We start from the raw sequence: 27,451 nt of genomic DNA on the forward strand, positions 1-27,451 counted from the left end.
TTTGTTCAGTGATTGAAACCCTGAAATATTGCTGGTCCCATTTAAACACTACAATAAATGGATCACTTTACTATATAGACTCAACTCATCTTATTGATCTAGGCTACTTCATTGCCAATTTTACATTAAATTGTACATTAAGCTATGTTCATTGTTTATTTAATTGACATTCATATACTTAGTATAATTTTACCTTTGCAAAATAAAAAAGGATAAATATGACTTTTGGCAAAAGTTAGTTATTAATATTTCCAAGTTAAATGTTTTTTCTTTTGTAGTTTTTATATGAAAATGTAATAACTCCAGCATTTAAAGAACATGATGCAAATAGTGAACCGAAAAACAATATTTCCTCGACTAGATCTTCTGACCGGAAAATTTTCTGTTTTGAATTATTAAAAATTAGCCTACAGCTTCATCGGAATGGTACGAAAATATGTGACTTTTATGGCATTTGGAATGTGAACACACACAAAATAATTGAGGGCATGATTCGAGCAGGCTAAGGGGTCGTAAAAAAAGCGACCTGTTTTAGCGACCTTGCCGCTGGTGCCACTTCTCGTGGGCGTTGAGTCCGATCCTTGAGCCGCACACTCGACCGCAGATGGAGCAGGGGAAACCAGACACCAGGGGGGTACCAGCCGTCCACTGGTGTCTCTTGATGCGCCTCTCGGATCGTCGGTCTTGGTTGGTTTGATGTATTTGAGAGATTGCAGTTGCACAGGTGACATGCCAGGCAGGTCTGTCGAGTGCCAGTGATTCAAGCTGCATGGGGGGAATGTTCGCTCTCTTTAGGATGTCCCTGGTGTAGTCCTTAAAGCGCTGCATTTGCCCTCCAGAGGACGCTTTGCGCCCATTAGTTGACTGTAGAGGACTTGACGGGGCAATCGGTGTTCAGGCATGCGTATGGTGTGCCCTATCCAGCGCAGATGTTTTTTGGCAACAGCTGCTTCCATACAGATTGAGTCAGTGTTGCTGAGGATGACTGTATGGGGGATTCGGTCTTCCCAGGACAACCTGAGGATCTTCTGTAGGCAGCGAATATGGAAGGCCTCTAGGTTGATGATGTGCTGGCGGTATGGGGTCCATGACTCTGCCCTGTAGAGCAGAGTAGAGACACATACCGCATTGTAAACAGCAACCTTGGTACTGACCTTCAGGTTACGGTTTTCAAAAACCCTGTTGCGTAGGCGTCCAAAAGATGATGAGGCTTTATTTATCCGGGTGTGTATTTCTTTGTCCAGGGAGCAGAATGAGGACAAAGTGGAGCCAAGGTAGGTAAAGTGGTCCACTGTTTTAAGTGGAACACCGTTTATGTGAAAACTGGGGGGTGTGGGGGCGGAGGTAGTGAGATGGGACATGACCTCAGTTTTTTGAATGTTGACCTGTAGGCCAAAGAGCCGACGTATGTTGAAGAGGCTTCCGTCAAGTCGGTATTCCACATGGACACCGTCTTCATGTCCCATGACACGGTGGAAGAGGCAGGTGATGGCAGAGAGGAGGATGTTAAAGAGCACCGGAGCCAAGACACAGCCTTGCTTCACCCCAACATTTACCTCGAAGGACTCTGACTGGAGTTCTCCAGTGAGCACTCTGGCTTGCATCCCGTCATGCAGTTGCTGTAGGATGCGGAGAAACTTGGGTGGTACCCCAAGTTTGGAGAGGTGTTTCCAGAGCAGTTCACGGTTGATGGTGTCAAAAGCTTTGCTGAGGTCGATGAAGGCAACGTAAAGGTCTTTGTGATGTTCTCGACTCTTCTCCAACAGCTGCCTCAAGACAAAAACCATGTCTGTCGTGGATCTGGTCTTACGGAAGCCACACTGAGTTTCCGGAAGCACAGCTTCCGAGATGTGATCAACCAGTCTGCTGAGCATGATCTTGGCCAGGACTTTCCCTGCGATGGAGAGGAGAGATATCCCACGGCTGTTGCCGCAGACTGCACGGTCTCCTTTCTGCTTGTAAATTACCACGATGTTAGCATCCTTCCAGTCCTGTGGGAGGGTCCCATGTTCCCAGATGTTTTGGATCAGGAGGTGCAGGCAACGCGTGAGGAGGTATCCTCCGTATTTAGAAACCTCTGCAGGGATTCCATCGGGTCCAGCGCTTTTGTTGTTCTTCAGCCCTGCAATAGCTTGCCGGAGTTCTGAGTAAAGTGGTGGGGTGTCCAGGTGCATGGTAGGTGGCAGGTCTGGGAGATTATCCAGAATATGTGGGTCGACAGGGTTGACGTGGTTGATGAGACTGTCAAAATGATTTGCCCAACGGGCAAGAATCTCGTGGCGGTCCTTAAAGAGGATCGCGCCGTCAGCTGATCGGACTGGGGCAATCACCCTCTTCCTGGGGCCGTACAATGCTTTTATGGCATCGTAAAAGCCATGACTGTTGTTGCAGTCTGCCAGGTTCTGGATTTCTCGCGCCTTTTGCACCCACCAGGTGTCCTCCATAGTCCTGAGGGCTCGCTGGGTTGCTGTTCTTGCAGCAATGAAGGAGGTTTTAAGGGTGGGAGATCCAGGGCAGGATAGGAGAGCTTTGTGGGCCTCATGTTTGGTTTTTAGGAGTGACTGTATCTCAGCTCAGATGCAGTCAAACCAGTCCTGGTGGTGTTTCCTTGATTGGCCTAGCGCCTCTGTGGCTGCGCTATGAATAGCCTGGCGCAGTGCTGGCCAGTCGGTTGATTCCTCTGGGATCTTGTTGAGGTTTTCAGCAAGTAGCCGTCGGAGGTTATCTTTGGTGGTAAGGCTATTCAGCGCTGTACAGTTGAGTTTCTTGTTTGGAGCCATCCTCGGGCCACGGGGTTGAATGCTCATGAGTAGTTTGGATCTGACCATGAGGTGGTCAGTCCAGCACTCAGCTCCGCGCATAACACGGGTCAAACACACACACACACACACACACACACACACACACACACACACACACAATTATAAACACAAATGAACTGGTAGGGCTATTACAATACAGCATAATTGAGTCAGAAGACTGAAATACGAGGCTGAAATGAGATCAGATCCAGATGGATTAAGCTGTAATTATTATTATAATAATAAAATATAAATAATAATTAATATAATTAATAAAAATTAGAATGAATATATATATATATATATATATATATATATATATATATATATATATATATAAATATATAAAATAATCATTAATATTAATATAATTATTAATTATAATAATAATAATATTTAAATAATAATAAGCTGTGATAAAGGATTCCTGTTTATTTTAGTAATTTTTGTATTGAATGTTAATGTTACCTGCTGTAACAATGCTTTCTCTGTATTCAGGTTTGACTGTACCGTAATAATAATGCAAAAACGTGTACACTTCACATCAAATTTTATTTTTATTTTTTTATAAACCTCGACTAAAAATTAGACTATTATTTGAGAATTTCTAAAAAAAATAGCCTACATTTTAATCCACATCTTAAAAGTAATTTTGTCCAAAAACAACTAGAGAATCCGCAAGCCACTCCATAGAGAGCTATACAGGCATATTGGTAACACCAAGAAATTACATGTTTTATTTTATTTTATTTTCTATCAACAGATGGCGATAATTTGACTTCAAAATTGGATTTAAAAGGCCTGTCTCTAGTTTACACTGTCAGTGAAATGAGACCCAATTCCGATTTTTTACTCATATGTGACCTGTGATGGAGGAAGACACCAGCTTCAAGAACCTTTTGACTCTGAACTTCAAAACCCAGAAGACACACGGCATGACCACAATGCACGACTCTGCTACAAAGTTCCTAGTCAGCATAGGACATAAAACTTTTAAAGTAGATGAAAATGTGTGCTCAAAAGGAAGCAAGAGTTTGCATTAGTAAAATTAGAATTTTACTGATTTAAAGAAAATCTTGAATGCAGGTGTAAGCCTCACGTGCCAACAGACTATGCACTGCTTTTTGAAACATACAGACATTGTGCCAGCTGCTGGGTGAAATATACACTGCTGCACATTAGTTTTCCATGACAATGACTTGTTACAGGAAATACAAACTCCAAATAGGGTATTCGTCACCCTAATGCCAGATAGTAAGCAAACCACCTAAGCTGGGAAAACTAGCATGACCTAGAGCCCCTTTGTAACTACTGTTATCCTAAAAGTGCTTATTTGATCATTCCGATCCAAATGGGACATGATATGCGATACACATTTTGATCACTAGCTGCTGGCTTGTCTAAATGCAGATAAAACGATAGCTGGAATTGACATCTCTACTTAATAAATAATAATAATAAAAATAAAAAAGGGGTCTTAACTGGAATCGGTAATTTCAGCATTAAAGGGTAAGTCTGTTTGACAAAGGAATCTCATCTCAGCGGCATGCAAACTGTCCCGGTATTTATTAGTCTGCTTTGGTTGAAGGAATCCAAATTGCAGTATTGCTTAATCTGTTTCTGACGAAGCAATCTCAGTACAGTGTTATATACACGTAGACTTGGGTGATGCTCCCCTTTCTACAAAGTAAAGACCTTACAAATGATTGTTAGATTGATGTAATTCACCTAAATTTTGGCTGCATCTACAAGCAGAGAGCTACCTAGCGATCAAAACTGTTCACTCGCTGAAAAGTCAGTATTTATGCACGAGATGGACGTAACTATATAGGCTTAGACAAGCTTTGACTTACAGCAAATCTATTTCCTTACTCTGTAAACAAATAGAATAAGTTGTGTAAAGTAAAGAGAAGAGTTCCATGAGTAAAATTTGCAAATGCCAAACCACATTTGCATTTTACTGAATGTAACATCAAGTTCTTGAAAGACTTAAAGTATAGGCGCCCCCTTTTAACCCGTTTAAACATGCATAACTCATTTAAAGTGTGCAGACATTCTTCATGGACTGTTGAATTGGTCTGGCATGCACTGGTTCCCATGACAACGACTTGTCACAGGAAGTGCTAACTCGTGACGTCATTTTGTAAACGAACCAGCCTAGGTGGCTAAGCTAACTTAACCTAGCGTCCATCCAGCTTAGGCTAAGCTAAGCTAACCTAGCATCCATCCAGCTTAGGCTATGCTACATAATAACTTCTACAGTTAGCGGTTAGCATCACTTACTTGAAGCCTTAATTACAGCTTTTATGTATACAGCACAAAGTATTCTAAAATACTTTCTTTAAACCCATTTAGGGTTTCTAATTTTTCTCTTTCCTTACTTTCAATTCTTCTCAGCAGAATTTCACCTTCACTAGTTTAGGCATAGTCCTTGCTGAGCGCTGTAGGCTAAATTTGCAGATGCCCTGTCAATTAAACCCAAGTTTAATTACATGTAAGCTGTGTACCTAGAGAAGAATTCTTATAGTTATGAGAATTTTCATCAGCATGTTGACTAAACCTTTGGAGGGACACACACGGTGTGGTCTTAAACACGCAACAGCTGTGACCCACTATGGAGTGTTGGTCCAGGCAAATCTAAAGGTTAGTCACTAGTGCTATTGATTACTCTCAATTTCAGATCATTCCCGCTGTTTTGATCACTTACTTAAGTCCTTTTTATTTTTATTTTACTTCGATAATAATAGCAGTCAGCTATTCACTTGTCTATTCTGTCATGTATATGATTTATTTCCATTTCCTCTCTTGTTCAAATGTGGTTCCATTTCCCATAGGGCCCAGAAAGGAACCAGAGACACCTTTATTTGTGATTTTGTTTATTTTCAACAAGTGCACTTATTTTTATGACCCTGCAACACAAGTAATTTCAACGATTACTAGGGCATAACTATAGTCCTGAGGATTGATAATAAGCACAATTTGAATAGGAAAGCTGTACTTTTTCCTCCTATTCTTCACTTCGTCAAGCCGTAGTGAACCACCAGTTAAGTCCAGAGAAATATTTTAGTCATAAGAACCATCTTAAGTCATTTATTTCATCTCGGCTATGCCCTTTCCAGGAAATACTCTCAGAACCACACAAGTCTTAGCCTCCTAACATCCACAGCTAAGATGATAAGGATACAATACACACTTCACTAGCTAGCTACACATGAAATACCTAGCTTTATGCTACATATCTAGCGAACCCATTAAACCGTGGCTTTGAACTTTCTAGGGTCATGCATTAGTCTCTCACCACAAGTGTGCCAAAATGTTGCAGATCCTCTGCTTAACCTGACCTTAACCGGACAGGAGACCGAAAAGACTGACAAGCCATCGCGAGGAACACTGTTCCACCCATGGCTGCTGACATCCGACGGCACCAGAGCCAACGGAACTGCACCATGAGAGAAGAGGACAAACGACCCATGACCCAAGCCAGAGTTACAGCCACACCGGGGTGATCAAGATTCTCATCTCCTTACCCCAACTTATGGGTATAAAACAGAAGGTAAACAACCTCACATAATAGATCACAGCGTCCCACAAGGAGCGGACCTGTGCCCAAAGCCTTACAGACCAGCTAGAGACTGAGGTTCGAACCAGATTCAATGCAGCTGGACAGAGCATGCCCAGGACCAGCACAGAACTGTCACCATGGCAACAACCCAGGTACCAGCCAAGCCCCTTGGAGAAGCCATGGAGGACAGTACCCTCAACCTGCAAACACCACAGGAGGACAAACGGCTTTCAACGACAGCATCCTCTTCCATACCCTCCAAACAGGTGTCAATCTGAGGCTCCACAAGGACAGCTGGACGCACCTGCCTCAGAGCTACTGGAGGCGCTGACACACGCAAAATAGCTCCCTGCACAGGACTCACCCAAGGAGTCCTGTAAGGTACAAGCTTCCGACTCCTTGCCCACCCCAGCTTAGGCAAGCTTGCGTCGGCACCACCATAAGGACAGAACAACACTTCAATCCTTCAGACCTCTCGTGACTGAGAGGCTAACAACCACCTTCTGACCTCCGGCCACCAGCACCAGGTCAGCTTGAAAACCTCTCTATGCTACATAGAGGCCTAACCACTTCCTGCAACCACAAGGAAACACATGCCCCAAAACTAATGAACTTCAGAATGCCCCAACACCTGCTGCCTCAACACCTGCTGCAGAGACCTGGACTTGGCTACTGTCCACATCACCAGCCGTGGAACGACCACCGCTCCAGAAGACACGAGCAACCAGAGGCCACCATGGCCTTCCAGCCTTCTATGACAAGTGTGTGTCTGATCTCTCCGCACTTCCAACTTCGCTCGTGGTTGTCCTTGAGGGGGGACAACAACGATCGAAAGGGGGGATCTGTAGGGTATGGACCAATCAGACACATACTAATTATTCATTATATACAAAGGTTTATGAAACTCCTCACACAGCCCAAATGAACAAACACAAGGGCAGAAACAGTGTCATGTTACAGGGCATGATAAGGAGATTTTACGACCTCCGAGGAATGTGGCCACATACTCAAGAGAGAGACTATGAAACAGAAACCCTCTTTAAAACAGACTTTGCTGCATTAATCATAGACTAACTGATCTATAAATGAACATGCATAAAACTGTGAAAGAAACAGTGTAAATGGTTTACTGTCTCGTGTACTATTAGGTATATATTATGGTTTGTATCCTGGTATACAACCAATTAACGATCAATGTAACCTCATCTGTATCATGCCTCCTACCTAATTAATCCTCATTTAATGACTCACACTTTGATGTACATCACCTTCTTCTAGAATGCAGTGTGGATGTGTTATAGCTATCTGAGCATTAATGAAGGTATAATCATGCTAGGGACAAAGATCCGTAAATCAACTAAGAGCCACTTTCCCTCTCAGACATGTCACCTTTCTGATTGGTCGAGTTCAACCCTTAGGGGAGGATCTTTTCCAGGCCTTATTAGAGACAGTCCACATGTGACCTCCCTCTCTTAGTTCTTTCATCCAGCCGCAACACTGTTCTGGTTATACTGGGGAACCCCCTCCCCCTCCACGGGGGCCCCAGGGCCCAGCAGGCCTCGATCCAACCAGATATGGGCTCAGGCAGGAGAGAGATGACTCTCTCACAAAGAACCAAGGACAATCTCAAGAGTTTTGGAACAAAGACTCCAACCAACAACGACTCCAATCACCCATCCTTCCGACTTCCTCACTTCTCCTGGGTGCTCGGCGTGGCCTCAACAGAGTCCCAGGCCTTGACCAAACCAGCCATGCGTTCCTGGAGAAAGAGAACGCTCAACCAACTTCCACTTGACACTGCCGGAACCATCAACGACTTCAATTTTCAACAACTTCAAGAATTGTTCCCATTACAAATGCAAGTATTCAATTCAATGAAATGTGAAAATGAAATTCTGATGGTTCTTCTCATAGACCCTCTTCCGGTTTCCAATTTCATCCAATCACTAACATATTTATGTATTCATGTGTGTATGTTGTTTAGTTTATTTATATTCATATAAATATCTATATTTAGTTAATAAAACTTGTACATAATATGTATTTGGTTCTGTTTTGTTTGCAATACAAGTCACTTTTCGATCACGGTTTTTGCTACTGGCTCAAAGTACTGTACAGGCGAAGAAATAATTATTCTTCTGTGGCCATGGAAGATACCCTTTTCTTAGAATAAATGAATAATCAAAAGAGTTCGTTGGAAGAACTGATTAATTGATTGTAATATTAATTCAGCCACATCAAGTTAATCCAATTAACTGACCAAAATATTTATAATTAATAATAACAAGATATTATTGATTATTAATATTTCCAAAAAGCTGAGTTCCTTACACCCACAACTCTTGCTGAGTTTGTAGTCAGTATAAAATAAGCCGCACAATATTAGAAAATACTGACATTGCGATATTTTGTGATGTATATTATGATATATTTTGAAGAAAATACAGGATAGACCGGTTTTAGAGGGAAGCACTATGTTCATTTACACGCGTGCAGCACACAGTGTCTCAGAACAGCTTGATTAACGGTAATTAGCTATGTTTCCATCCAAAGTTGTGGATTTAACTTATACTGCCAATGTGTGATAGAAAACAAAATCGTCACTTCCTGGGAAATTGCTGCAAAATATCTGTAATAAAAATGCTGCAATTGGGTAAGAAACTTATGACTCTTTATATCCGTACATCATAAATTTCTTGGTGATATTAAGTTATCTTGCGTTCGGATTCCTGTTGTTTTCTGAACGCAATCATGTGAGATGCTTCAAGGAGGGAATTAAACCAAATTATTCTGATGACAGACTTTGGCTTAGGCATTTCAGATCAAACCAACATCTGAGATGCTGTGATGTGATTGGTCCGCTGGTTAGTCCAGTTATCCAATCACATCTTCTGTTGAGCCAAGTCGAGTTTTTTTGTTGTGCATAGAGGAATTTATTCTGTAAATGTTTATGCGTATGTCTTCTTTTTGGATAAAAAAAATCCACCTCAATAAGTGCATACTTTGTTTATGAACATTTTTAGAATTTATCTGCATCTTGGCGTTTCCATCTAGTAATATCCCAAAAATAGATGGGTAGAAACAGCTAATGAGACTCATTTCATGGGTTTTACAGGGCCGAGAGGTGCTCATGCATGCTGTTCTGGACAGAGCCGCGTCCGTACAGAAGCGTGTAGCTGCGTATCTCATCTTGATGAAGAACCCCACGCCTGCTGAACTCGCTCAACTGGCAGCGGCTCTCCTTGTTGAGGAAAATCCTCAGGTCAAGAGCTTCATCACCTCTCATATCAGCAACATCTTGAGCTCTACCGCACCAGAGACAATGGAGTAAGTAAAAAAATTATAGGAAGAATAAGAACCTAATCTAATTTTCAGAAGAAAAGGTAATCTTGTATTGTTTACTCCCTAGCTTGAGACTAAAGATTCGAGAGGCCTTTCAAGGCAATGAAATTGAAATGCTCATGGAACCAAACGAACTCTCTCGGTACTTCAGACTTGGATCTTTAGAGGGAAACATGATCTTTGAATCTCCTAAAGAACTTCCAAGGGAGGTCATGCTGGAGATGACCTTGAATGCTTTTGGGTTTGATTTGGACTTGATTGAGGTACAGAGTTCAATAAAACTCCAACATTTCCTTGATTATGGCCCTATGAAATAATTTTTTTTTGCCAAATTCTGTTTGCCATAATCAAGCAGCCCTAATGTCTTAGATTCTTGCTTTCAGATTGGCATGGAGGGAAAGGGCTTTGAGCCCATTGTGGAGGCTATCTTTGGTGACAATAGATTCTTCCCAGATACTATCATGAAGACCACCTTATATGCCACCGACAAGATGCCCGTCGAACTCAGTGAGGTCTTGGACAACATGCTGCCGTTCATGGGAAACGATAGGAAGAAGAGACAGGTATTAAATGTAGTGAAAGTTGCAAATGGATGTATTTCTTCACAGCTGGATTCCAATCTCAATCTCTTCTGTGTGCTGTAGGCTTCTCAAAACATAGTCAATGAAATCAGTCATAATGTCAACAAGCTTATCGAGGACTTAAAGGCCCAGGATGCTCCTGAAGCAATGGTGTACCTCAAGCTTCTGGGAGCTGAACTTGGGTATCTTGATACAAAAGATGGCAAGATGATTCACAATCTCCTTAAGATGATCCCCACTGACGTGAGTACAGTTTTACCAACCACAGCTGTCACCACATGGATTCTGTCATCAGAATTAGTAATGCAAACAATGCAGTTGTTATATCAACTTTTTAATAACACATTTATGTTTCTACTCCAATTTGTTGTTGAAATATAAGCAAACGGTGGCTGTACTAAAACTTGTTTTCGTGACAGATTTATTCAAACATACGTTACATAATGAAGACAACAGGATAAGTAAAAATATAATGAATATGTAATATAGTGCAAATATTTATCAAAAGGAATTTTTCTAGCTGACTATCAAGTTTATGGTAATTGAATGGCTTTTCTGAGGTAAATGTAACTACGTGACATTGTTCTCAAACTGTTTTATTGATGTCTTTCTGTGGTTGACACACTGATTACATGAGACATGATTGATTTCAGTAAGTTTTTCTGTTCTTTCTGATTTTCACTGATGTTTATTTGCTAGTAACTAGTAGAAAAGAGGCAGTTCAGTGATCTGTCACCACACAAATCCACATTTATTGTTTGAATTTTGTGATGAAATTGACAAAATTTAAAAAAGCTGAGACTTTGTTTCTAAACAAAAGTATCAAAGCCCAAAGATTATTTTGTTTATTGGTTGGGAGGCTCTACAAAAAATACGTAGTAAAGTTTTCTTCATGCATCAACAGAGAAAAGCATTGACCAAAAGATTGATCTTGAGATTTAAAGTGAAGTCAATTATTTTATCCTTTACAACTCATCTTTGATAATCAAAATTATATATTTAAAAAATAAAATCCCGTGAAAATAATATCTTTGTGCCTTAAAAATAGCTTCAATGTAACTCAACACCCTTGTGCCATTTAGTATGGAATCATGAATATGCAGATTAGTCCCCACCTCCACACACTCACATTAAAAATTTGATGAAAAAATGATCAGTATAGATTAAAAATGAGAAATCGACATTGTTAATCCAGCACTAGCGTCCACACAGCTGACATGTTTACCCGTTGTAGTTTATCCACGTTGTGGAACAAAACAGACGCTGAACACTTCATTGGAGAAACGTTAATTAAACGTCACTGTTGGGGTCAATGATTTCTATACTCCAAAACCCTTTGCCCAAAACAACAATTTTCAGTCACCGAAATTTCTTTGCATTACTAATCAGCATTATATTTTTGAAATAGTTCCTCAAAAGACTGCTCTCAAGTGTTGACAACGAGCTTTTCCTTCACTACATCTTCATGGATAATGAGTTTTATCTGCCCACCGGAGCTGGCTTTCCACTGAGAGTGGCTCTGTCTGGTACCTTTACTCCTGGAGTCAAAGGAGGATTGACCTTTAATCCAGGCAGGGTGAGTCCAACACACTTCAGTCGTGCACGTGTTATTGTCAACAACAGATTATCTTGCATTTCTACTATTATGCTCTAAGATGTGTTCATGTTTTTGAAAACTGCATTTATTTGATCAAAAATATAGTAAAATTGTGAAATATTATTAAAAGTTTAAATAGCTGTTGTCTATGTAAATATATTGTACAATGTAATTTATACCTGTGATTAAAGCTGAATTTTCAGCATCATTACTCCAGTCTTCAGTGTCACATGATCCTTCAGAAATCACTATAATATGATGATTTGATGCTCAAGCAACATTTATGATTTCATCAATTTTGAAAAGCATTTATTTGAAATAGAATCTTTTGTAACATTATAAAGTTTCTTTTAATGTCACTTTTGAGCAGTTTAATGCCTATTTGTATAAAAGTATAGTTTTATTTTCACTTTTTAAAATCTTACTTTTGAAAATGTTTAAATGGTAGTTTTTTACGGTTTCCACAAAAATATGACTGAACACTGATGATAATCAGAAATATTACTTGAGCATCAAATTATCATATTAGAATGTTTTCTGAAGGATTATATGACACTAAAGACTGCAGTAATGATGCTGAAAATGTAGCTTTGATCACAGGAATAAAATATAGCTGCAAGCAGCGATTTTTCTCAGAAGTGGCTGTAGCGCAATGCAGAGCAGAAAAAAAAAACTGCTGAAATTGAACATGCATGGAAAAACAGCTGGTTCAGAAGTACAGGTGAAAATGAACTCAAAATTAACAGAACATATAAGTATGAACAAAACACTTATTTTTAATCCAAGAGGAAGAAAGAATAGTACAACCCTTACTCAGATAATAAAGGAATTGAAATGACGCAACATTACACACAATTATAATTATAAAGTTTGAGCCTTTAATCTCTGGGTCAGGGTCAACTCAATTGAGAATTAACTCAAAATATATGTATATATAAATGCACCACATGTTATATTTTATGAGTTCCTTCTCAGATAGACAACATGTCTGAAACAGAAGCAACTTTTGCACCACTTCTGGCCACAGTACAGCATGTGCTGCACAGGATTCAAACCCACGACCTGAGAGGTTCGGGGCTCATGGCACGGGGTTTAGCAACTTGCGCTACTCAGTTGATGCTGACTCGCCGAACTGCAGAGGAGAGCCTTGAGAGGTGTGAGACTGAGGACACAACAGCATTACTTAGCATGTTAACCAGATTAGCATGCTAAGCTAGTTTAATGCTAATGTAACTTTAACAGGTTAACCTCATAGCTGAAGAGCCACATTAGAAAGAATGGCATCTGGTTAGCATGCTAACCATTAGCAAGGTCAACTTTGAAGACGAATATCTTGGGAACGGTGGTGAATATAAAAAATCCGTTCTGTTCTGTGCGGCTTGGTCCAAAGATCATCTGAGCCAATTTTTTACAAAATTGAGCAAAATTTGTCAACAGTTTTTAATTTGCTTCATTTGTTGGAAAATCGGAATCGGCAAAAACCAAGGCACATAATGGCATAAATCAAATTTTAAACAATGTTTTCAAAAGTTACAAGCATTTTTGCAAAAAAAAAAAATCTGTATCTCTGGAACACAAGGTGACACTGTGTTCAAACTTCTCGGGTACCTTCAGGACATACCCTTGATAAAGCGTACCAAAGATCATCTGAACCAATTATTATTATTATTATTATTTATAATTTATTTATAAACTTTTTCAAAGCATTAACAGAAAGCTTCATACAATTAAAGTTAGAACTTTCCCCCCATTATAACCCTTTCCGCCAAAAGGGGATACATTACATACAAGATAAGACAACAGTAGTAATAGTAATCACAATTAAATTCAATTGAAAAAAAAAAAACATATATACATATATAGCCAATAATAAAAATTTCGGACATATTCGTGGTCCGTAAACAATTATAAAACAAAAAACACAATTGGTGGTCATATTTAACATTGATCAATAAGTGGGAGAGTCTTCATCTTGTCAAAATATGTAAAAACCAATTCTTCTACAAATTTTCGACCGATCCTTTCATTAAATATTTAATTTTCTCTAATTTTAAGTATGTTACTAGATCACATAACCACATTTAGGCTTGAGGCGGGTTTGTTGACTTCCACTCCAATAATATTCTCCTTCTCACTAATAAGGTGGCAAAAGCAATAACATTTTTTACTTTATTTGTCAATCCATGTTCTGGTACTCCAAAAATAGCAACTTCAACACTGGGTTTTATATCCAAGCTAAAGGCCTCATTTAATGTTCTAAATATGAATGTCCAATAGTCACTCAGCTTTTGACAAGCCCAAAACATAAGAAAAATGTCTACCTTGTCACCTTTGCATCAATCACACAAGTCATCAACATTTGGGTAAATTTTTGAAAGTCTGCATTTTGTGTAATAGGCACGATGGAGGTCTTTAAGTTGTATAAGGCTGAGGCGTGCGCAAGAGGTAGATCCATTTACTCTATTAAAAGCCTCATCACAAATTTCGTCAGGTATTTCACTTCCTATGTCCTTTACCCACTTACCTCTTATTCTGTCAATTAAAACATCATTTGAGGACATAACCATCTTATTTATTGCTGCAATTTGACCTTTTAGAAAAGTAGGAGACAGTAGAATTTTATCCAATAGTGAAGTAGGTGGCAAGTCAGGAAAAGTAGATTTGAAAGTAACGTTAGGTTGGACTGTGACAATTGGAATTTCTCTGAGAGGTCATTAAAACTGGCAAAGGTGTTGTTTATGTAAAAATCACTACACCCGGCCAAGCCTACCCTCTGCCATTGTGCATATGTGAGATCTATTTTACCAGCAGGAAACAAATGTTTTTTACGGAGAGGGCTTAGCTTAGAAGAGTTGCTGAGTTTATGCCTTTGTCTAAACTGTGACCATATTTTAAGCGTAGAACGTACTACTGGGCTTGAAGAGTATTTAGAGGGAGAGAATGGTAGCTTCATTGTTATTAGAGCAGAAAGCAATGTAGAAATACAAGTATTTGCCTCCACCTTACACCAGAAAGCAATGTAGAAATACAAGTATTTGCCTCCACCTTACACCAATCAACATCAGGGGAAGTATTCCAACAAATCATTTTTTGAAGATTTGCAGCCCAGTAGTAGCCCATAAGATTAGGAAGAGCTAAGCCTCCCTTGGGCCTTTGCCTTTCGAGGAGCTCCTTACGAATTCTAGGGTTCCTTCCCCCCCACAAGAATGATAGTATGGGTTTATTTACAAAAAAGAAAAAAAATGTTTTTGGGATAAAAACTGGAAGGGACTAAAATAAGTATTAGAATCTAGGTAAGATATTCAAATTTACTCTGCCTGCTAGATACAAATGTAATGCATCCCATCTCTGAAGATCACATCTGAACCAATTTTCGTAAGAATTGATCAAAATTGAAAGTAGTTAAAAAAACTGAATACTGTACTTTTCAAAATGGCCACTACTGTAATGGGCAGAGTCTTAATGTAAGATATTGAATGTGATCTGCATAATGAGAGAAATCCGGTGTACTAAGTTTCATTTTTCTAGAACAAAAGGTTCAAAAGTTATAACCATTTCAAAACTGGTGGTGGCGCTATAGAGTTGGTCCTAAAGACTCGTAAATTGGTCCAATAACTATTCTTTACCATCCCTACAAGTGTTGCCAAACTCCATAATTTTACTATGTTCCGTTAGTTGGGCTACCATAGACTCCCATTCGGGAGGAATAAGAAAAAGAAAAACTATAGGCGCTTGGCCCCTTATTAAAGTTTACTATAGTATATTCACATAGAAAACAGCTGTTTTACATTGTAATAATATTTTACTTTTTTTTTTAATTCAAATAAATACTAAAACAATCTTAATCCAAACTTTTGACTGGTAGTATACTAACATGAATTGACTACTACACAGAAGGAATTAGCTTTGACCCTGTCTGCTGGCATTGAGTTTGTGACTGAGATTGGGACTCACTTCCCCGACTATGTTCACTCTGGTCTGGAGATGCACACGAACATCTATCATGAGAGCAGTGTTAGAGCGAAGCTCTCTGTGACTGACAGCAAGCTCAGGCTCTCCATTCCAGCTCCTCGTGGGCCAATTGAGCTCATCAGCGTCACGTAAGTGAAACTGGATTATCAATGCATAAAGGATTTAAAAGCCCTTCACAGAGGAGTAGGGCTCTGCAATAATGGTTAAACTGATAATCATGATTATTCACATTTGAATTTTTTACAGTTCATTAGAATTAATATACTTTCATTTGACCAAGAGAGTCAAGTTGATTATGATGTCAAAATTGTGAGATGTAAACGCAATTGCAAGAAACTCACAATTGCAGGAAAAGAATTGTGATACTACGAAAAGTCCTTACCTTTATACATTTTATTCCTTAGCAGAAATAAATGGTTGAAAAAAACAAGTCTGCACCCTGCAACAAAATACTGAGCTATACAGAAGCATAGGGGCCCAGGTTAACAACTATAGCTTGACGAGTACAGTAAAGTGGCTAGGGCCTAAACTTGGCTTGTTCAGTTCAAGTCAAACACCCCAGTCAGAATGAACAACCATGCTAAAGGAACATTAACTATTTTAATAGTGTGGCCCAATACATAAAACTGAGAACAGTCATGAAAGATTCAACTCCAGTTGAAAATCAATACCAAAGAGACTGTTGGGTTTCATGAAATTTATTAAATTAAATTCACATGACCAGTTTAACTTCTCCACTAGACACCACAGTTTGCCCACTAGAGACAGTTTTGATGGGAGTTTCCCTTCCTGTAGAAGTGGTAGAAGCATTAGCATTTAAATAAGAAATTCACAGTTCCTGAAGTCGGAATACAGCAAGCACTCACTTTTCCGACTGCAGCCTTGCTCACAGGAGCCAGAGGAGGGATGGCACACCGCTGTACTACAGTGGATGAAGATCTAACACAGGGGCAAAGGGTTAAGCCATAGAATTCACTGTAAAAAGCACTAACATTAAGGGTTGAAGTAAGGCTGCAGAGCATACGGTTTCCTGCAGAGGAGCCAGTGATGCTGGATCTACAAATGTGAACATCTTCACAACAAAGCGCTTGTAGTGGGTCGGGAACTGAAGACCAGATGATCCAGACACTGGAACCAATGTGGTCAGGTAACGATCATCCTGGTAAGGGCATCTGAAAGGCAAAGAGGCAGTCAGAAATGCCTTACAGCACACTAGATGGATAAAGACTGGCCTTACTCACCCATCAACCAGAAGATCCCATTGGGGTAGACTGAGTGGACTGGGGGTTGATGTGGCCCAGCAATGTCCCAGCATCAGGACAATGTTGGGGTCGGTCCTCTCCAAAATGTGCACCTCAACATACACAGGCTCCCGCAGGACTTTTGTAACTGGATAATCAGCATCACGGTAGTAGGACGTGTATGCCTCGTCCCCTGAGGAAGAACGCAGTGTTTAACTAGAAACTGGAGTTTTAGAAAGGCTTTAGGCATATTCGGGGCAAACACTTACCTTCTGCACAGCCTTTGGTAACACATTGACCATTTGCCAGTCTAAGCGCCACCCTGAGGGGTCCAGGAGCAGCTACTGGTGGAGGTGGAGGAACGGTGTTGACCTCCACAACCAGAGCTTCCACAGATGTACCAGAGTACCTACACTGGAAGAGAAGCCTGGACAACAAACAGTGAGCTTGTAGCATTTGTCAATGATTCACATTTATGATAAAGCATACATCACTTACTCAAAATGGCTGTCCCTTGTGATGGAACCAAGTGGTCCGATACCCACTTCATATGAGGAGGTCATTCTGTTTTCATACACCACATATCCACTGTCCTCCTGCAAATAGTAACACTGTTGGCATCCAATCCATTCTAAGCCATGCAGAATAAAACCACAAGCAGCTACTCGCCATCATGCTTGTGCCACACGCAGTGACAGGGAACTGGTATATAGTAAAGAAAGGTGTGGATCCCACAGGACTGCAAGCTGGATCATTTCCACCCAGGAGACGGACTGAATCCAGGCTCAATCGAGGCAGCGTAACATCTCTAGCCACCACTACCACAAACTGCCCATCTCTTATACACTGGACAGTCACTGGAAAGAGTTACAAGAGCAGGTTATTGCTGAGGATCAGTTTAACATGAATGCCTCTACATTGTCTACACGCTTACCTGCCTTCCCATAATAACACTGCTGGCCATTAAAGCAGCAGTTGATAGCAGCACACTCAGCACCACTGATACCAGGTGGTCCACATTGGATCTGCTCATAATCAGCTACAGTACATTTGTCAAGGGGCTCTGCCTGTGCCACTGGCTGCTTAAGTTGAAATTGCTGACTAGCTTGCTGTTGAACCTGCTGAGGAAACTGCTGACTAGCTTGTTGTTGAACTGACTGTTGAAACTGTTGACTTGCTTGTTGAACTGACGGTTGAAACTGCTGAGGAAACTGTTGACTAGCTTGCTGTTGAACTGGCTTTTGTACCAGCTGAGGAAACTGTTGGCTAGCTTGCTGTTGAACTGACGGTTGAAACTGCTGAGGAAACTGTTGACTAGCTTGCTGTTGAACTGGCTTTTGTACCAGCTGAGGAAACTGTTGGCTAGCTTGCTGTTGAACTGGCTTTTGTACCAGCTGAGGAAACTGTTGGCTAGCTTGCTGTTGAACTGGCTTTTGAACCTGCTGAGGAAACCACTGACTAGCTTGCTGTTGAACCGGCTGAGGAAACTGTTGACTAGCTTGCTGTTGAACTGGCTTTTGAAACCACTGGTCAGTTTGCTGGAACGTCAGAGCTTGAGGACTCTGGGGCAGATCACTCCACTTCGGAAGAGCATGACAGAAAGCACAAAACCAAACACAAAGTACCAGAGACTGAACAGCACACCAACTTCTTGCCATTGTTCAACAGCTAGTCACACTGCTGAAATGCTGCTATTTGGTCTTTTTGTACTCTACAGACTTTGGCTAATTAATGATAATCACTCCCTCTTCATTAACAGTCATGATTCTCCAGACTTGTATGAGTGGGAGTTTATGCAAATGGGGGTTTTCATTTGTTCTTAAGATTCAATTTTCCTTTTTTTCCCACCCATTTTGAACATATATTGAATGCACATATTGAGCTGAATTCAGAATAGTTTACTAGTCCTATTTCTGCCGTTCCGAATTCAGCCTTTGTTTTATGCTTCATTATGTGAATATAATAGTGGATGTTTTGGCTATTCTGTATTGTTTTTTTTTAAAACACATCTTGGATTTCTCATGGCAACAGACGTGTATTCAGACTGACTCAAGTGTTTGATATGCAGGATTATGTTGCAATGATATGGAAGCCTTTATCAGCAATAGCTGGTTTATTCCAAAAATTTTAATCATTATAAAGAGAAAGTTATATAATAAAGGCTTTTAATATCCTGCACACACTGCAAGATCATTCAGTATAGCTCAACATTTTATGTAGCAGGCTGCAGACTAGACCTGAAATTGAGGCAATAATTTACCTCAAATTAATTTAAACATGCACATTTATTGTAATTTGAGTCTTGTCAGAAAAGAACAGGATCCGTTAAAGTCTCTCTTCACCAAAACATTCAAAATTATTTTGCCTGCGGTCATCACCGTTGTCTCTGGTGGGTAAGAAATGGTCATACAAATAAAACTTGGTTTCACTACCAAAGCATTCATTCTCTAAACTATGCTTGAATTAAATTATTAGAGTTCTCTTCATGAACTCATAAGGGCTGATCTTGTATGGCCACATATGCAATGCTCTCAGTTAACAACCAATGTGGGTTTCACCAGATTAGGAAAGTACCAGTCTACTGTTAAATAAACACTACTGGGACCACCCAGAAAAAGGTCCTGTCCTTCATCGCAAGTTATGTGTAATGCAGTTTGATATTAATTTTGTTCCAGACACTTTCCATGATCAAATGTCACTACAAAAATGGGCAACACGTTACTTTAGACTTCAAAAGAACTTGGGCATGCTTGAGTATCAATACATGTAGTTATGTTAGTCCAGCGATTAAGTCAAGGTAAAGACCCAAAATAATTGCGTAATTTTCAAACCCAAGCGTTTTTTCCCCCAATGCTTTCCAATCGTTTTTTCCCCCAACCCAACTCTTTCTGTTTTTTTTTTTTACCCAAAACAAAAGAGTTTAAGGATTTAAACTCTTGACATCTGGTATCCGCAAGCAGGAAAGCTTGTGGAATGTGGAGGCTTGTTACTAATGCAATATAATGGAAATAATTATTTTTTAGGATGAATAAACAGCAGGCCAATGTCACTGCGTTTATGCTTAATTAATAGACAAGTAAAAATTGTGATCACAATGAAAATATGATTATTCGTACAGCCCTAGAAACAAGTCAAATTATTTTACATACATTAAATGCTGTTATTTTCCCCCATCTATAGCAATTCTCTGGTGTCTGTTGTTGGTGCCAAGGCTAAGCCCATTCCTGCCAAGGGCGAGTATATTAATATGAATAAATGCACTGCTTTTTTCCCTGGACTGAAGTACTGTACAGTCCTGAAGTATCCTGATGCAATGTCAAACGATGCTGCCCCTTACTTTCCTCTCACTGGTGACAGCAAGTAAGTGAAAATCATCTATATACTGATATCGAAATATTCCTTTTTCTCAAACATTTCATCCACACTATGTATGTGTTTAGATTTGCTGTTGAGCTCGATCCATCTGAAAAGGTCACAGAGTATATTGCCACCATCAGCTACGCATACGAGGATGAGGCAGACAAAGTCATGTTTAGCCTGATGGCTGAAGGTTGGAGACGGCTTAACAAAATACCTAACTGGAAAAAAAGAGAAAACACCAATGTTTAAAATAACCATCATTTGTCTTTTGCTTACTAACAGGAACATCCCATGAGGCCAGAAATGTAATGATATTAAACAGACAGCAGTACAGCATCTCTGCAGAGTTGCTTATCAAATCTCTTCAGCTTGATTCTAAAGTTTCTGCAAAACTGAAGCATGGTGAGAAGTTGACTTTGGAAATTGAGAGTGACTTAAAACTCCCAGAGACGACTTCTGTTCAAACACTCATCCTGAAATATGGTACATGTCCAGTACAAAAGGCCTGTCGCGATTATTGAGGAATTGTCTGATTGTGGTAATATGGTCAAATTTAGATATGCGAAATAATTGTGCAGTTTAAATTTCAAATTTCAGTTTGCCATTCAAATAAGGAAATGTACGACCATGACAGTATAATTCTAGTGAATTATCTCTCTCAAAATATCTATTCTCAGAGAATGAAAAGATTGAGGCTGAATTGAAGTCTGATGTCAGATCTGAGATTCAAAGAATCATTCCCAACATCAATGCTACAGTCAAAAGCCTTCTTGATCGCCAGATTGGCCTGAATGAGTTGAAGGTCCGCGATGTTCTGGCAAAGGCAGTTGCGGTAAGAACTTCCCTCAATTTTTTTTCATCAGCATTTGAAAACACCCAAATAAATAAATACTTATTAAACTTAAAGTGATTGTTCACCTTAAAATGGACTAAAATTAAGTCATTTACTCACCCTGATGTTGTTCTGTTAATGGAGTATACCCTTCTTTCTTTTTCGGACCACAAAAGGAGAACATTTTATGTTTTAAAAATGAAGTGCTTGCTCTTGTCCAAATTATGGCAGTGAATAGCGACCAGCATCAAGCTTTTTAAAAAAGATGCAAAAGCATCACAGAATGATCCCTTGTGACACGTCACATACTCCAAGTGTTCTGGGGGTTTACGATAGGGTTTGGTGAAAAACAAACCGAAATTTTATGTTTGATTTAACAAAAATCCTGACCTTGGCCGCTGGTCTTCTGTGCTCGACTGCATTCATGAGACTCTTATTAGCGAAGCGGTTCACTCCGACTCACCCAGAGAAACACATGTTGTGAGAAATCAAAATGAATTAAAACCCATTATGAAATACAACACCTATAAATCACAAAAAGTATCCAAGAACTTTCTTTACTGAATCAAATATACCCTCAATTGGAACTCAGTTTGTCTGATGATAGATGTGAACAAGATAATTTTTTGTTACGACAAACACAAAAAAGTAGTCTACATGGATTGTATTTCATGTCGCTTGATTTCTTACAACCTGTGTGTCGGAGTGAACTGCGTCGCTAATAAGAGTCTCATGAACGCATGCAGTTGAGCACAGAAGATAAGCGGCCAAGGTAAGGATTTTCGCTAAATAATACATTAAATTACGGTTTCTTTTCCACCAAGCTCTATCGTAAAACCCCAGAACACTTGGAATATATGACATGTGATGCATCGGATCATTCTTTGATACTTTTGTGTCTTTCTATGAAAGTTTTCTATTGTCTGCCATTATATGGACAAGCGCGAGCAGGACTTTTTTTATTCTTTTTTTTGTGGTCTAAAAAAGAAAGAACGGCATACTGCATTAGAACAACAGCAGGGTGAGTATATTATGACTTAATTTTCATTTAAAATAATCTTTTTTTTTTTTTTTTTTACACATGTGCAGAATTTGGGAGTTCACACCGTGCCTGTGATCACTCTTCCTGAAAGATTGTTCCTGAATAGGTGAGTTAATGTCACCATATTCACCAGTATTTCAATTCAATTCACAGTTACCAGTTAAAATTAACACATGCTTTTTAAACAGAGAGGCTGCTGTTAAATATCACTTTGGCCAGCATTACTATACCATCACTCTTCCCTTGCCCTTGGGTGGAAAATCCACTAAGGATCTGAACTTTCCCACAACCCTCTCCACACCAAACCTGATTGTACCTCATCTCGGTCTGGAATTTGAATCTGCTAGCGTTAACCTTCCAGAGTTCTTCATTCCTGGGAGTGTGTCGCTGTCTGTGCCGACTCTCGGATTGGTAGAGTTGTCCGGAAAACTAAACAGCAACTTCTACAACTTAGAAGCAGCTGTGTCTGCAGCCAGAGATCCTGCTGAAAGTTATTCTGCTAAGTTTGAAGTCACCGGCACAAGTCCTGTTGACCTCCTCTCCATAAAGGTTGAAGGTAAACCTATAATTGAAGTACCACATGCACTGTATGCATGCACTTGTTTTGGATGGTTGCTTATTGATTGATTTATTTCACAGGATCTGCTCTAGTTGAGACCAAACCTGGCGATTCTCTCAAGGCTAACGTAAAGGCTGTGCTCCGCCACAAGATTATCAATGCCACGATTGGTGTTGAGGGGGAAGTGGAATTTGCTGAAAAACTCAGTGTGAAATCCAAAAGCAAGCTTGAAGTAATTAGCCGTGTTGGAGTGCAAATTTCGCTGGAGCACAATGGACAGTTTGGCGTTGATGCCGAGGAGATCTCTGGAGATGGAAACCTGGAAGGATTCTTCAAGGCTGGTTCAGTCCATGGTTCAGGAAACCTTTTGCAATCAGTCTCAGTCCTCCCTTTCAGACAAGAGGCAAAGATGAATTCTTCACTGAAAATAGATGTAGCTGTAGCCTTTGCCAATGGAGAGCTGATAATTCTGTCCAACAACACAGCATTTGACAACCTTCTAACATTGCTAAACATTGCTAAAATAACCTTCAAGGAATCCCAGCTTGATCTAAATTCTCATACAAAAGCACAGGTTCTTGGCCTGAAGATCCAAAACATGGTTGAGACCAGAGCTGGTGTTGAAGCAGTTAGCATTAAGATAGAGACCTCAACTTACAGCATTGAAGAACGTATCCATTCCCTGGTCACAGGAGCACTGGACATCAGTGGTCTAGCTATTCACAGTGACGCCTCTTTTAAACTCACAGGACACCAAGCTGTCCACAAAGCCATTTTGAAACTCAATAAAGATGGCCTGAGAACCAATGGCACAACCTCACTGCAAAGCCTCCTGAGTCTCCAGGAGCTTAAGCACACCTTCGAGATCACCTACAAAAACAAAACTGCCACTGCTCAGTGCAAAACCATTGGAGAAATCATGGGAAGTCGCATTAACCACAACACTGAACTAGAGATTGCTGGACTTTCCTGTAAAATCAAAAATCATATACGTTTCAACTCAAAATCATTTGATTTTGACACCAACACTGATGGTACAACTATTCCATTCCGATTCAATTTTGATGCCAGTGTTAATGGTAAGGATGACACATACTTCTTGCATGGAGATGCAAGTCATGATTTTATTGCAAAAGTCTTTCTACAAGCAGAACCACAATCCATAGCTCACTCTCATGAATGCAAGATCTCAACCCACCTTAACCTAGACTACGTCATCAATGTCAACATTAAATCACAATTTGAAAGCATGTCTGACACATTGCTTATCCCCTCTGAACAAAGGATTAAAGTGAAAATTAAGGCTGAAGTGAACGACTATGCCATTGAACAGAAAATCAGCGCTTACAACAGTCCAGGCCGGCTTGGGCTGGAAGGGTCTGGAAAAGTGCACACCAATCTGTTCAACACTGTCAGCACTTCTTATCAGGACTTTGCAGTCTCTGGCTTCCTAAAGTATGACAAAAGCACCGATACACAATCAATTAGCTTGCCTTTCATTGAAAGTCTTTCTCAAGTCCCTGACAACATCAGAATAACACTCGTGAGCATGGGCGAGACCCTGAGGAAATACATCAACCGAGAGGGGATTGCTTCCAAAATTCAGGACATACCTCATCATGTAAGTGACTTTGTGTCCAATTTGAACTTTGAGAGAAGAGCTGTGCAGCTGAAACATGCCTTGAAAACTCTATACCAAGAGAATACATTAAAGCTGAAATGTCTGATCAGTGCATTGGACAAATTAGCGAGTGATATGTTCAACCGTTTCAGTGAGGCTTTGGATATTTTGGGCGAATTGATTGTAATGGGTATGCATATTGACAAAGTTGTTGAAACCCTACCAAAACACATCAAGGTTTTGATATTTTCCATCATTGAGGATGTACAAAACATTCTTAGCTTGATCAAGACCCAAGGTTACACAAAGCTGAATGAAATCTTCCATCCTGCCAGTGCTGTGAACAAGCTTGACAGTCAGATTCCTGCAATTTCGACATCTCTTCTAGTGCCATCTTTTGGAAAACTGTATGGTGAATTCATAATCAGCAGCGCTCTCTACAACGCCAGAACCTCTGCAGAGTTCAAGAACGGCTCAAAGAGATACCCTTTTTTCACAGCTTGCTTTAACTCTAAAGGAACCTCTGCAAACCTCAACATTCTGAGTTACGATCTAGAATCTACAGCACAGATATCGATCCCCGAGACGAGTCCTGTAATGGTGTCTGAAACTTTCAAGTTAACACACATTGAATTGACTTTAGACCAACATGCATGGTTGACTCTGAATGGATCTGCCTCTAACAATACTTTCTTTCTTGAAACTTCATACAAGAACCAGGTGAACATCCCCTCGCACTCACTGTCTGGTGAAGTCATGCTGATTCAGAAGGCTATAGCTTGCCAGGATGATGCTGCATTCACACTGACAGTTAAAAATGAAGGAACTGGCAGATTTGCCCTTTAAGACCTCTCTGAGGAAGGTACCCATGAGAGTGACCTGCATTTGAACATGGGCCTTGGCGCCGCCAAGCTGTCTTTTACTGGCCACACTGATAGTGATGCTTTGCAGATCAAGATGAAGATGAAAGTGAATGCTGATGCTGTTGCTCTAAGCCACCTTGAATTCAATGCTAGTGTTGATACTGAGTCTCCGTTTATCAAGAACAGTTTTCTGGTTGCTTCTGGGAAGGCTCGCTTGGGCGATATGATGGTGGAAATCAAGGCATCCCATGTCACATCGGTTGTCGGAGCTGTCAGTGGTGTCCTCTCTAATGCCGCCAACATCATAACTTGTCCTAGTAAGGTTGCTATTGACTTTCAGAACAGGGGTATTGCTAAGATCAACCTCTTCGAGTGTTTTTCAGCCGATGTTGACGTCCAGAAAGACTACGCTGTTACCTTCAACTCTGACATGCAAGAAATCAGCAGTGTGGTAGTCGCCTACTTAAACAATTACAACTACAGCCATAACTTCAAAGCCAGCAATAACAAAGCTGAGATGGGTATTTACGCTATTGTGAATAGTTTGGCCAGCTTTGGGTACTTAAATGCTGCAGAAATGTTTGTGCCAGCCATTTTCAAGATTCCATCAATCAGAGAGCGGAACTTGAATGATAATACTGGCCTATGGCGTGACTTTACCACAAACAACCAGCCTGTTGATCTAAGAGCCAAACTTGTCTACCAGAAGAGTTGGTTTGCTCCTATTATTGATTTGGGTCTGATTGTTCCTTCATTGGGTAACCTGGTCTCTGACGTGTCTTTCAAGTCCTCTATTCTCAACTTCAATGCTAATGCAGGTATTTATCCGAAGGATTACTGGATGCGTATTAGTGCCACAACTGCATCCGTGTTTCAGGGATTGAAGGCCAAGCTTGATGGAACCACTAGCCTGACCACAAAAAGTGGATTGAAATTGGCCTCTTCTTTGTCTTTGGAGAATGCCCACATTGGCGGTAATCACGAGAGTACCTTGACTCTGCAAGAAATCTATGAGGCTGTATTGTCTGTGGACACATTTGCTAAGATTAATCTGACAAGGTTCACTATTGATGCTACTCATCAACTTTCTGCGGACACCAAGGCCCACCCAAAGGCAGCATCAAACTTAAAGATCAAGTACACTTTTGATCGTCCAGATTCAGAGGCTGCTGGACATGGAGATGCTGAGAATACCTTGAAGCTGGATGCAACTCTTTCCTTTATCTCTGTTGAGTCTGCAACCCAAATAACCACAGATGCTACATTGCCTGATGATATCAAACTTAAGGGGAAAATGGATAATCAAGCTAACATCTATGTGAACGCTGATGGTCTGAAATCCAATCTGAAGACTACTGGAAATGGTTACTTTGATTTTAAATATTCCACGTTTGGGTTTGACATTAGTGACCAGCTGACCTGGGAGGGAGATCTTGACCGTATTTATTCTTTGCTAGAAATCAATTCAAACTATACATATATCTATTACAATTATACTGAAATTGCAATAAACCACACTGCTCTTGGTAAAGTTGAACTGGTTCCCCTGAGCACCCTCTTGGCTGCTGTAGACATATACTTGACTCAGCCAAGTCACAGTGATTTTGATGTAAGAGATACACAAAGAGGATATATTTTATCATGGCATGGGTTAAATAGCAAAAGAGAGATTTTCTCCCGTTGGTACAATTCTAGTACAGCAATAACAGTAGAGTATAGTGATTTACCCGTCCTAAAGGGTGTGTTTGGGTTCTCTTCTAATCTCACATCTCCATCTACACTTCAGGAGTATCAGGGTGAATTAAGTGTAAGTCTAACTGGCTTCAAATAATTATTTTACCCATTTCAACATTAATCTTTATTGAAAGTGGGTCATATATGTTGTCGAAATGTAAAATAAATTTTGAATTTGGTGCCTTCTTGAGGAAAGACAGAAAATAACTTTAGGGCGCATTTGTATGAAAGACAACAACTCCCACAATGCACCACATTGCAAAGGTCCGCAAGCCACTCCCACTAATCCAGAACAGCGCCTATGAGGTATCCGCCTATCCGAGAAATCACACAAGGATAGCTGC

The 27,451-nt window shown here is 40.1% G+C and overlaps 2 protein-coding genes across 2 annotated transcripts; one reads left to right on the forward strand and one right to left on the reverse strand.

Moving 5' to 3' along the window:
• The first annotated feature begins 9,493 nt into the window (after nucleotides 1-9,493).
• On the forward strand, nucleotides 9,494-27,204 carry LOC143747492 (apolipoprotein B-100-like). Its single transcript, XM_077240277.1, has 13 exons — nucleotides 9,494-9,690; nucleotides 9,773-9,968; nucleotides 10,089-10,268; nucleotides 10,350-10,529; nucleotides 11,695-11,862; nucleotides 15,778-15,983; nucleotides 16,941-17,002; nucleotides 20,739-20,939; nucleotides 21,134-21,288; nucleotides 22,378-22,436; nucleotides 22,519-22,886; nucleotides 22,970-25,258; nucleotides 25,373-27,204. Exons 1-13 carry the CDS (start codon nucleotides 9,494-9,496, stop codon nucleotides 27,202-27,204), a joined length of 6,093 nt encoding a protein of 2,030 aa, XP_077096392.1.
• LOC143747469 (zona pellucida sperm-binding protein 4-like) lies at nucleotides 16,538-18,754 on the reverse strand. The gene is made up of 6 exons (XM_077240258.1): nucleotides 18,031-18,754; nucleotides 17,766-17,953; nucleotides 17,595-17,692; nucleotides 17,366-17,523; nucleotides 17,097-17,289; nucleotides 16,538-17,027 (listed from the first exon to the last, which is right to left on the reverse strand). Exons 1-6 carry the CDS (start codon nucleotides 18,752-18,754, stop codon nucleotides 16,814-16,816), a joined length of 1,575 nt encoding a protein of 524 aa, XP_077096373.1. The 3' UTR covers nucleotides 16,538-16,813.
• Nucleotides 27,205-27,451: the final 247 nt, after the last annotated feature.

Source organism: Siphateles boraxobius, unplaced genomic scaffold (assembly GCF_051911475.1).
Source record: "Siphateles boraxobius isolate OS27281-9 unplaced genomic scaffold, OSU_SipBor_1 222, whole genome shotgun sequence".
Classification (NCBI taxonomy): Eukaryota; Metazoa; Chordata; class Actinopteri; order Cypriniformes; family Leuciscidae; genus Siphateles; species Siphateles boraxobius.

Coding starts and splice junctions, on each gene's coding strand:
- LOC143747492 (XM_077240277.1), top strand. CDS start 9,494: ATGCATGCTGTTCTGGACAGAGCCGCGTCCGTACAGAAGCGTGTAGCT. Junction 15,984..16,940: donor ATTGAGCTCATCAGCGTCAC/GTAAGTGAAACT, acceptor TTCACAACAAAG/CGCTTGTAGTGGGTCGGGAA. Junction 22,437..22,518: donor GAAAGATTGTTCCTGAATAG/GTGAGTTAATGT, acceptor CTTTTTAAACAG/AGAGGCTGCTGTTAAATATC.
- LOC143747469 (XM_077240258.1), bottom strand. CDS start 18,754: ATGGCAAGAAGTTGGTGTGCTGTTCAGTCTCTGGTACTTTGTGTTTGG. Junction 17,954..18,030: donor GTGTTATTATGGGAAGGCAG/GTAAGCGTGTAG, acceptor AACTCTTTCCAG/TGACTGTCCAGTGTATAAGA. Junction 17,524..17,594: donor ACAAGGGACAGCCATTTTGA/GTAAGTGATGTA, acceptor TTTGTTGTCCAG/GCTTCTCTTCCAGTGTAGGT.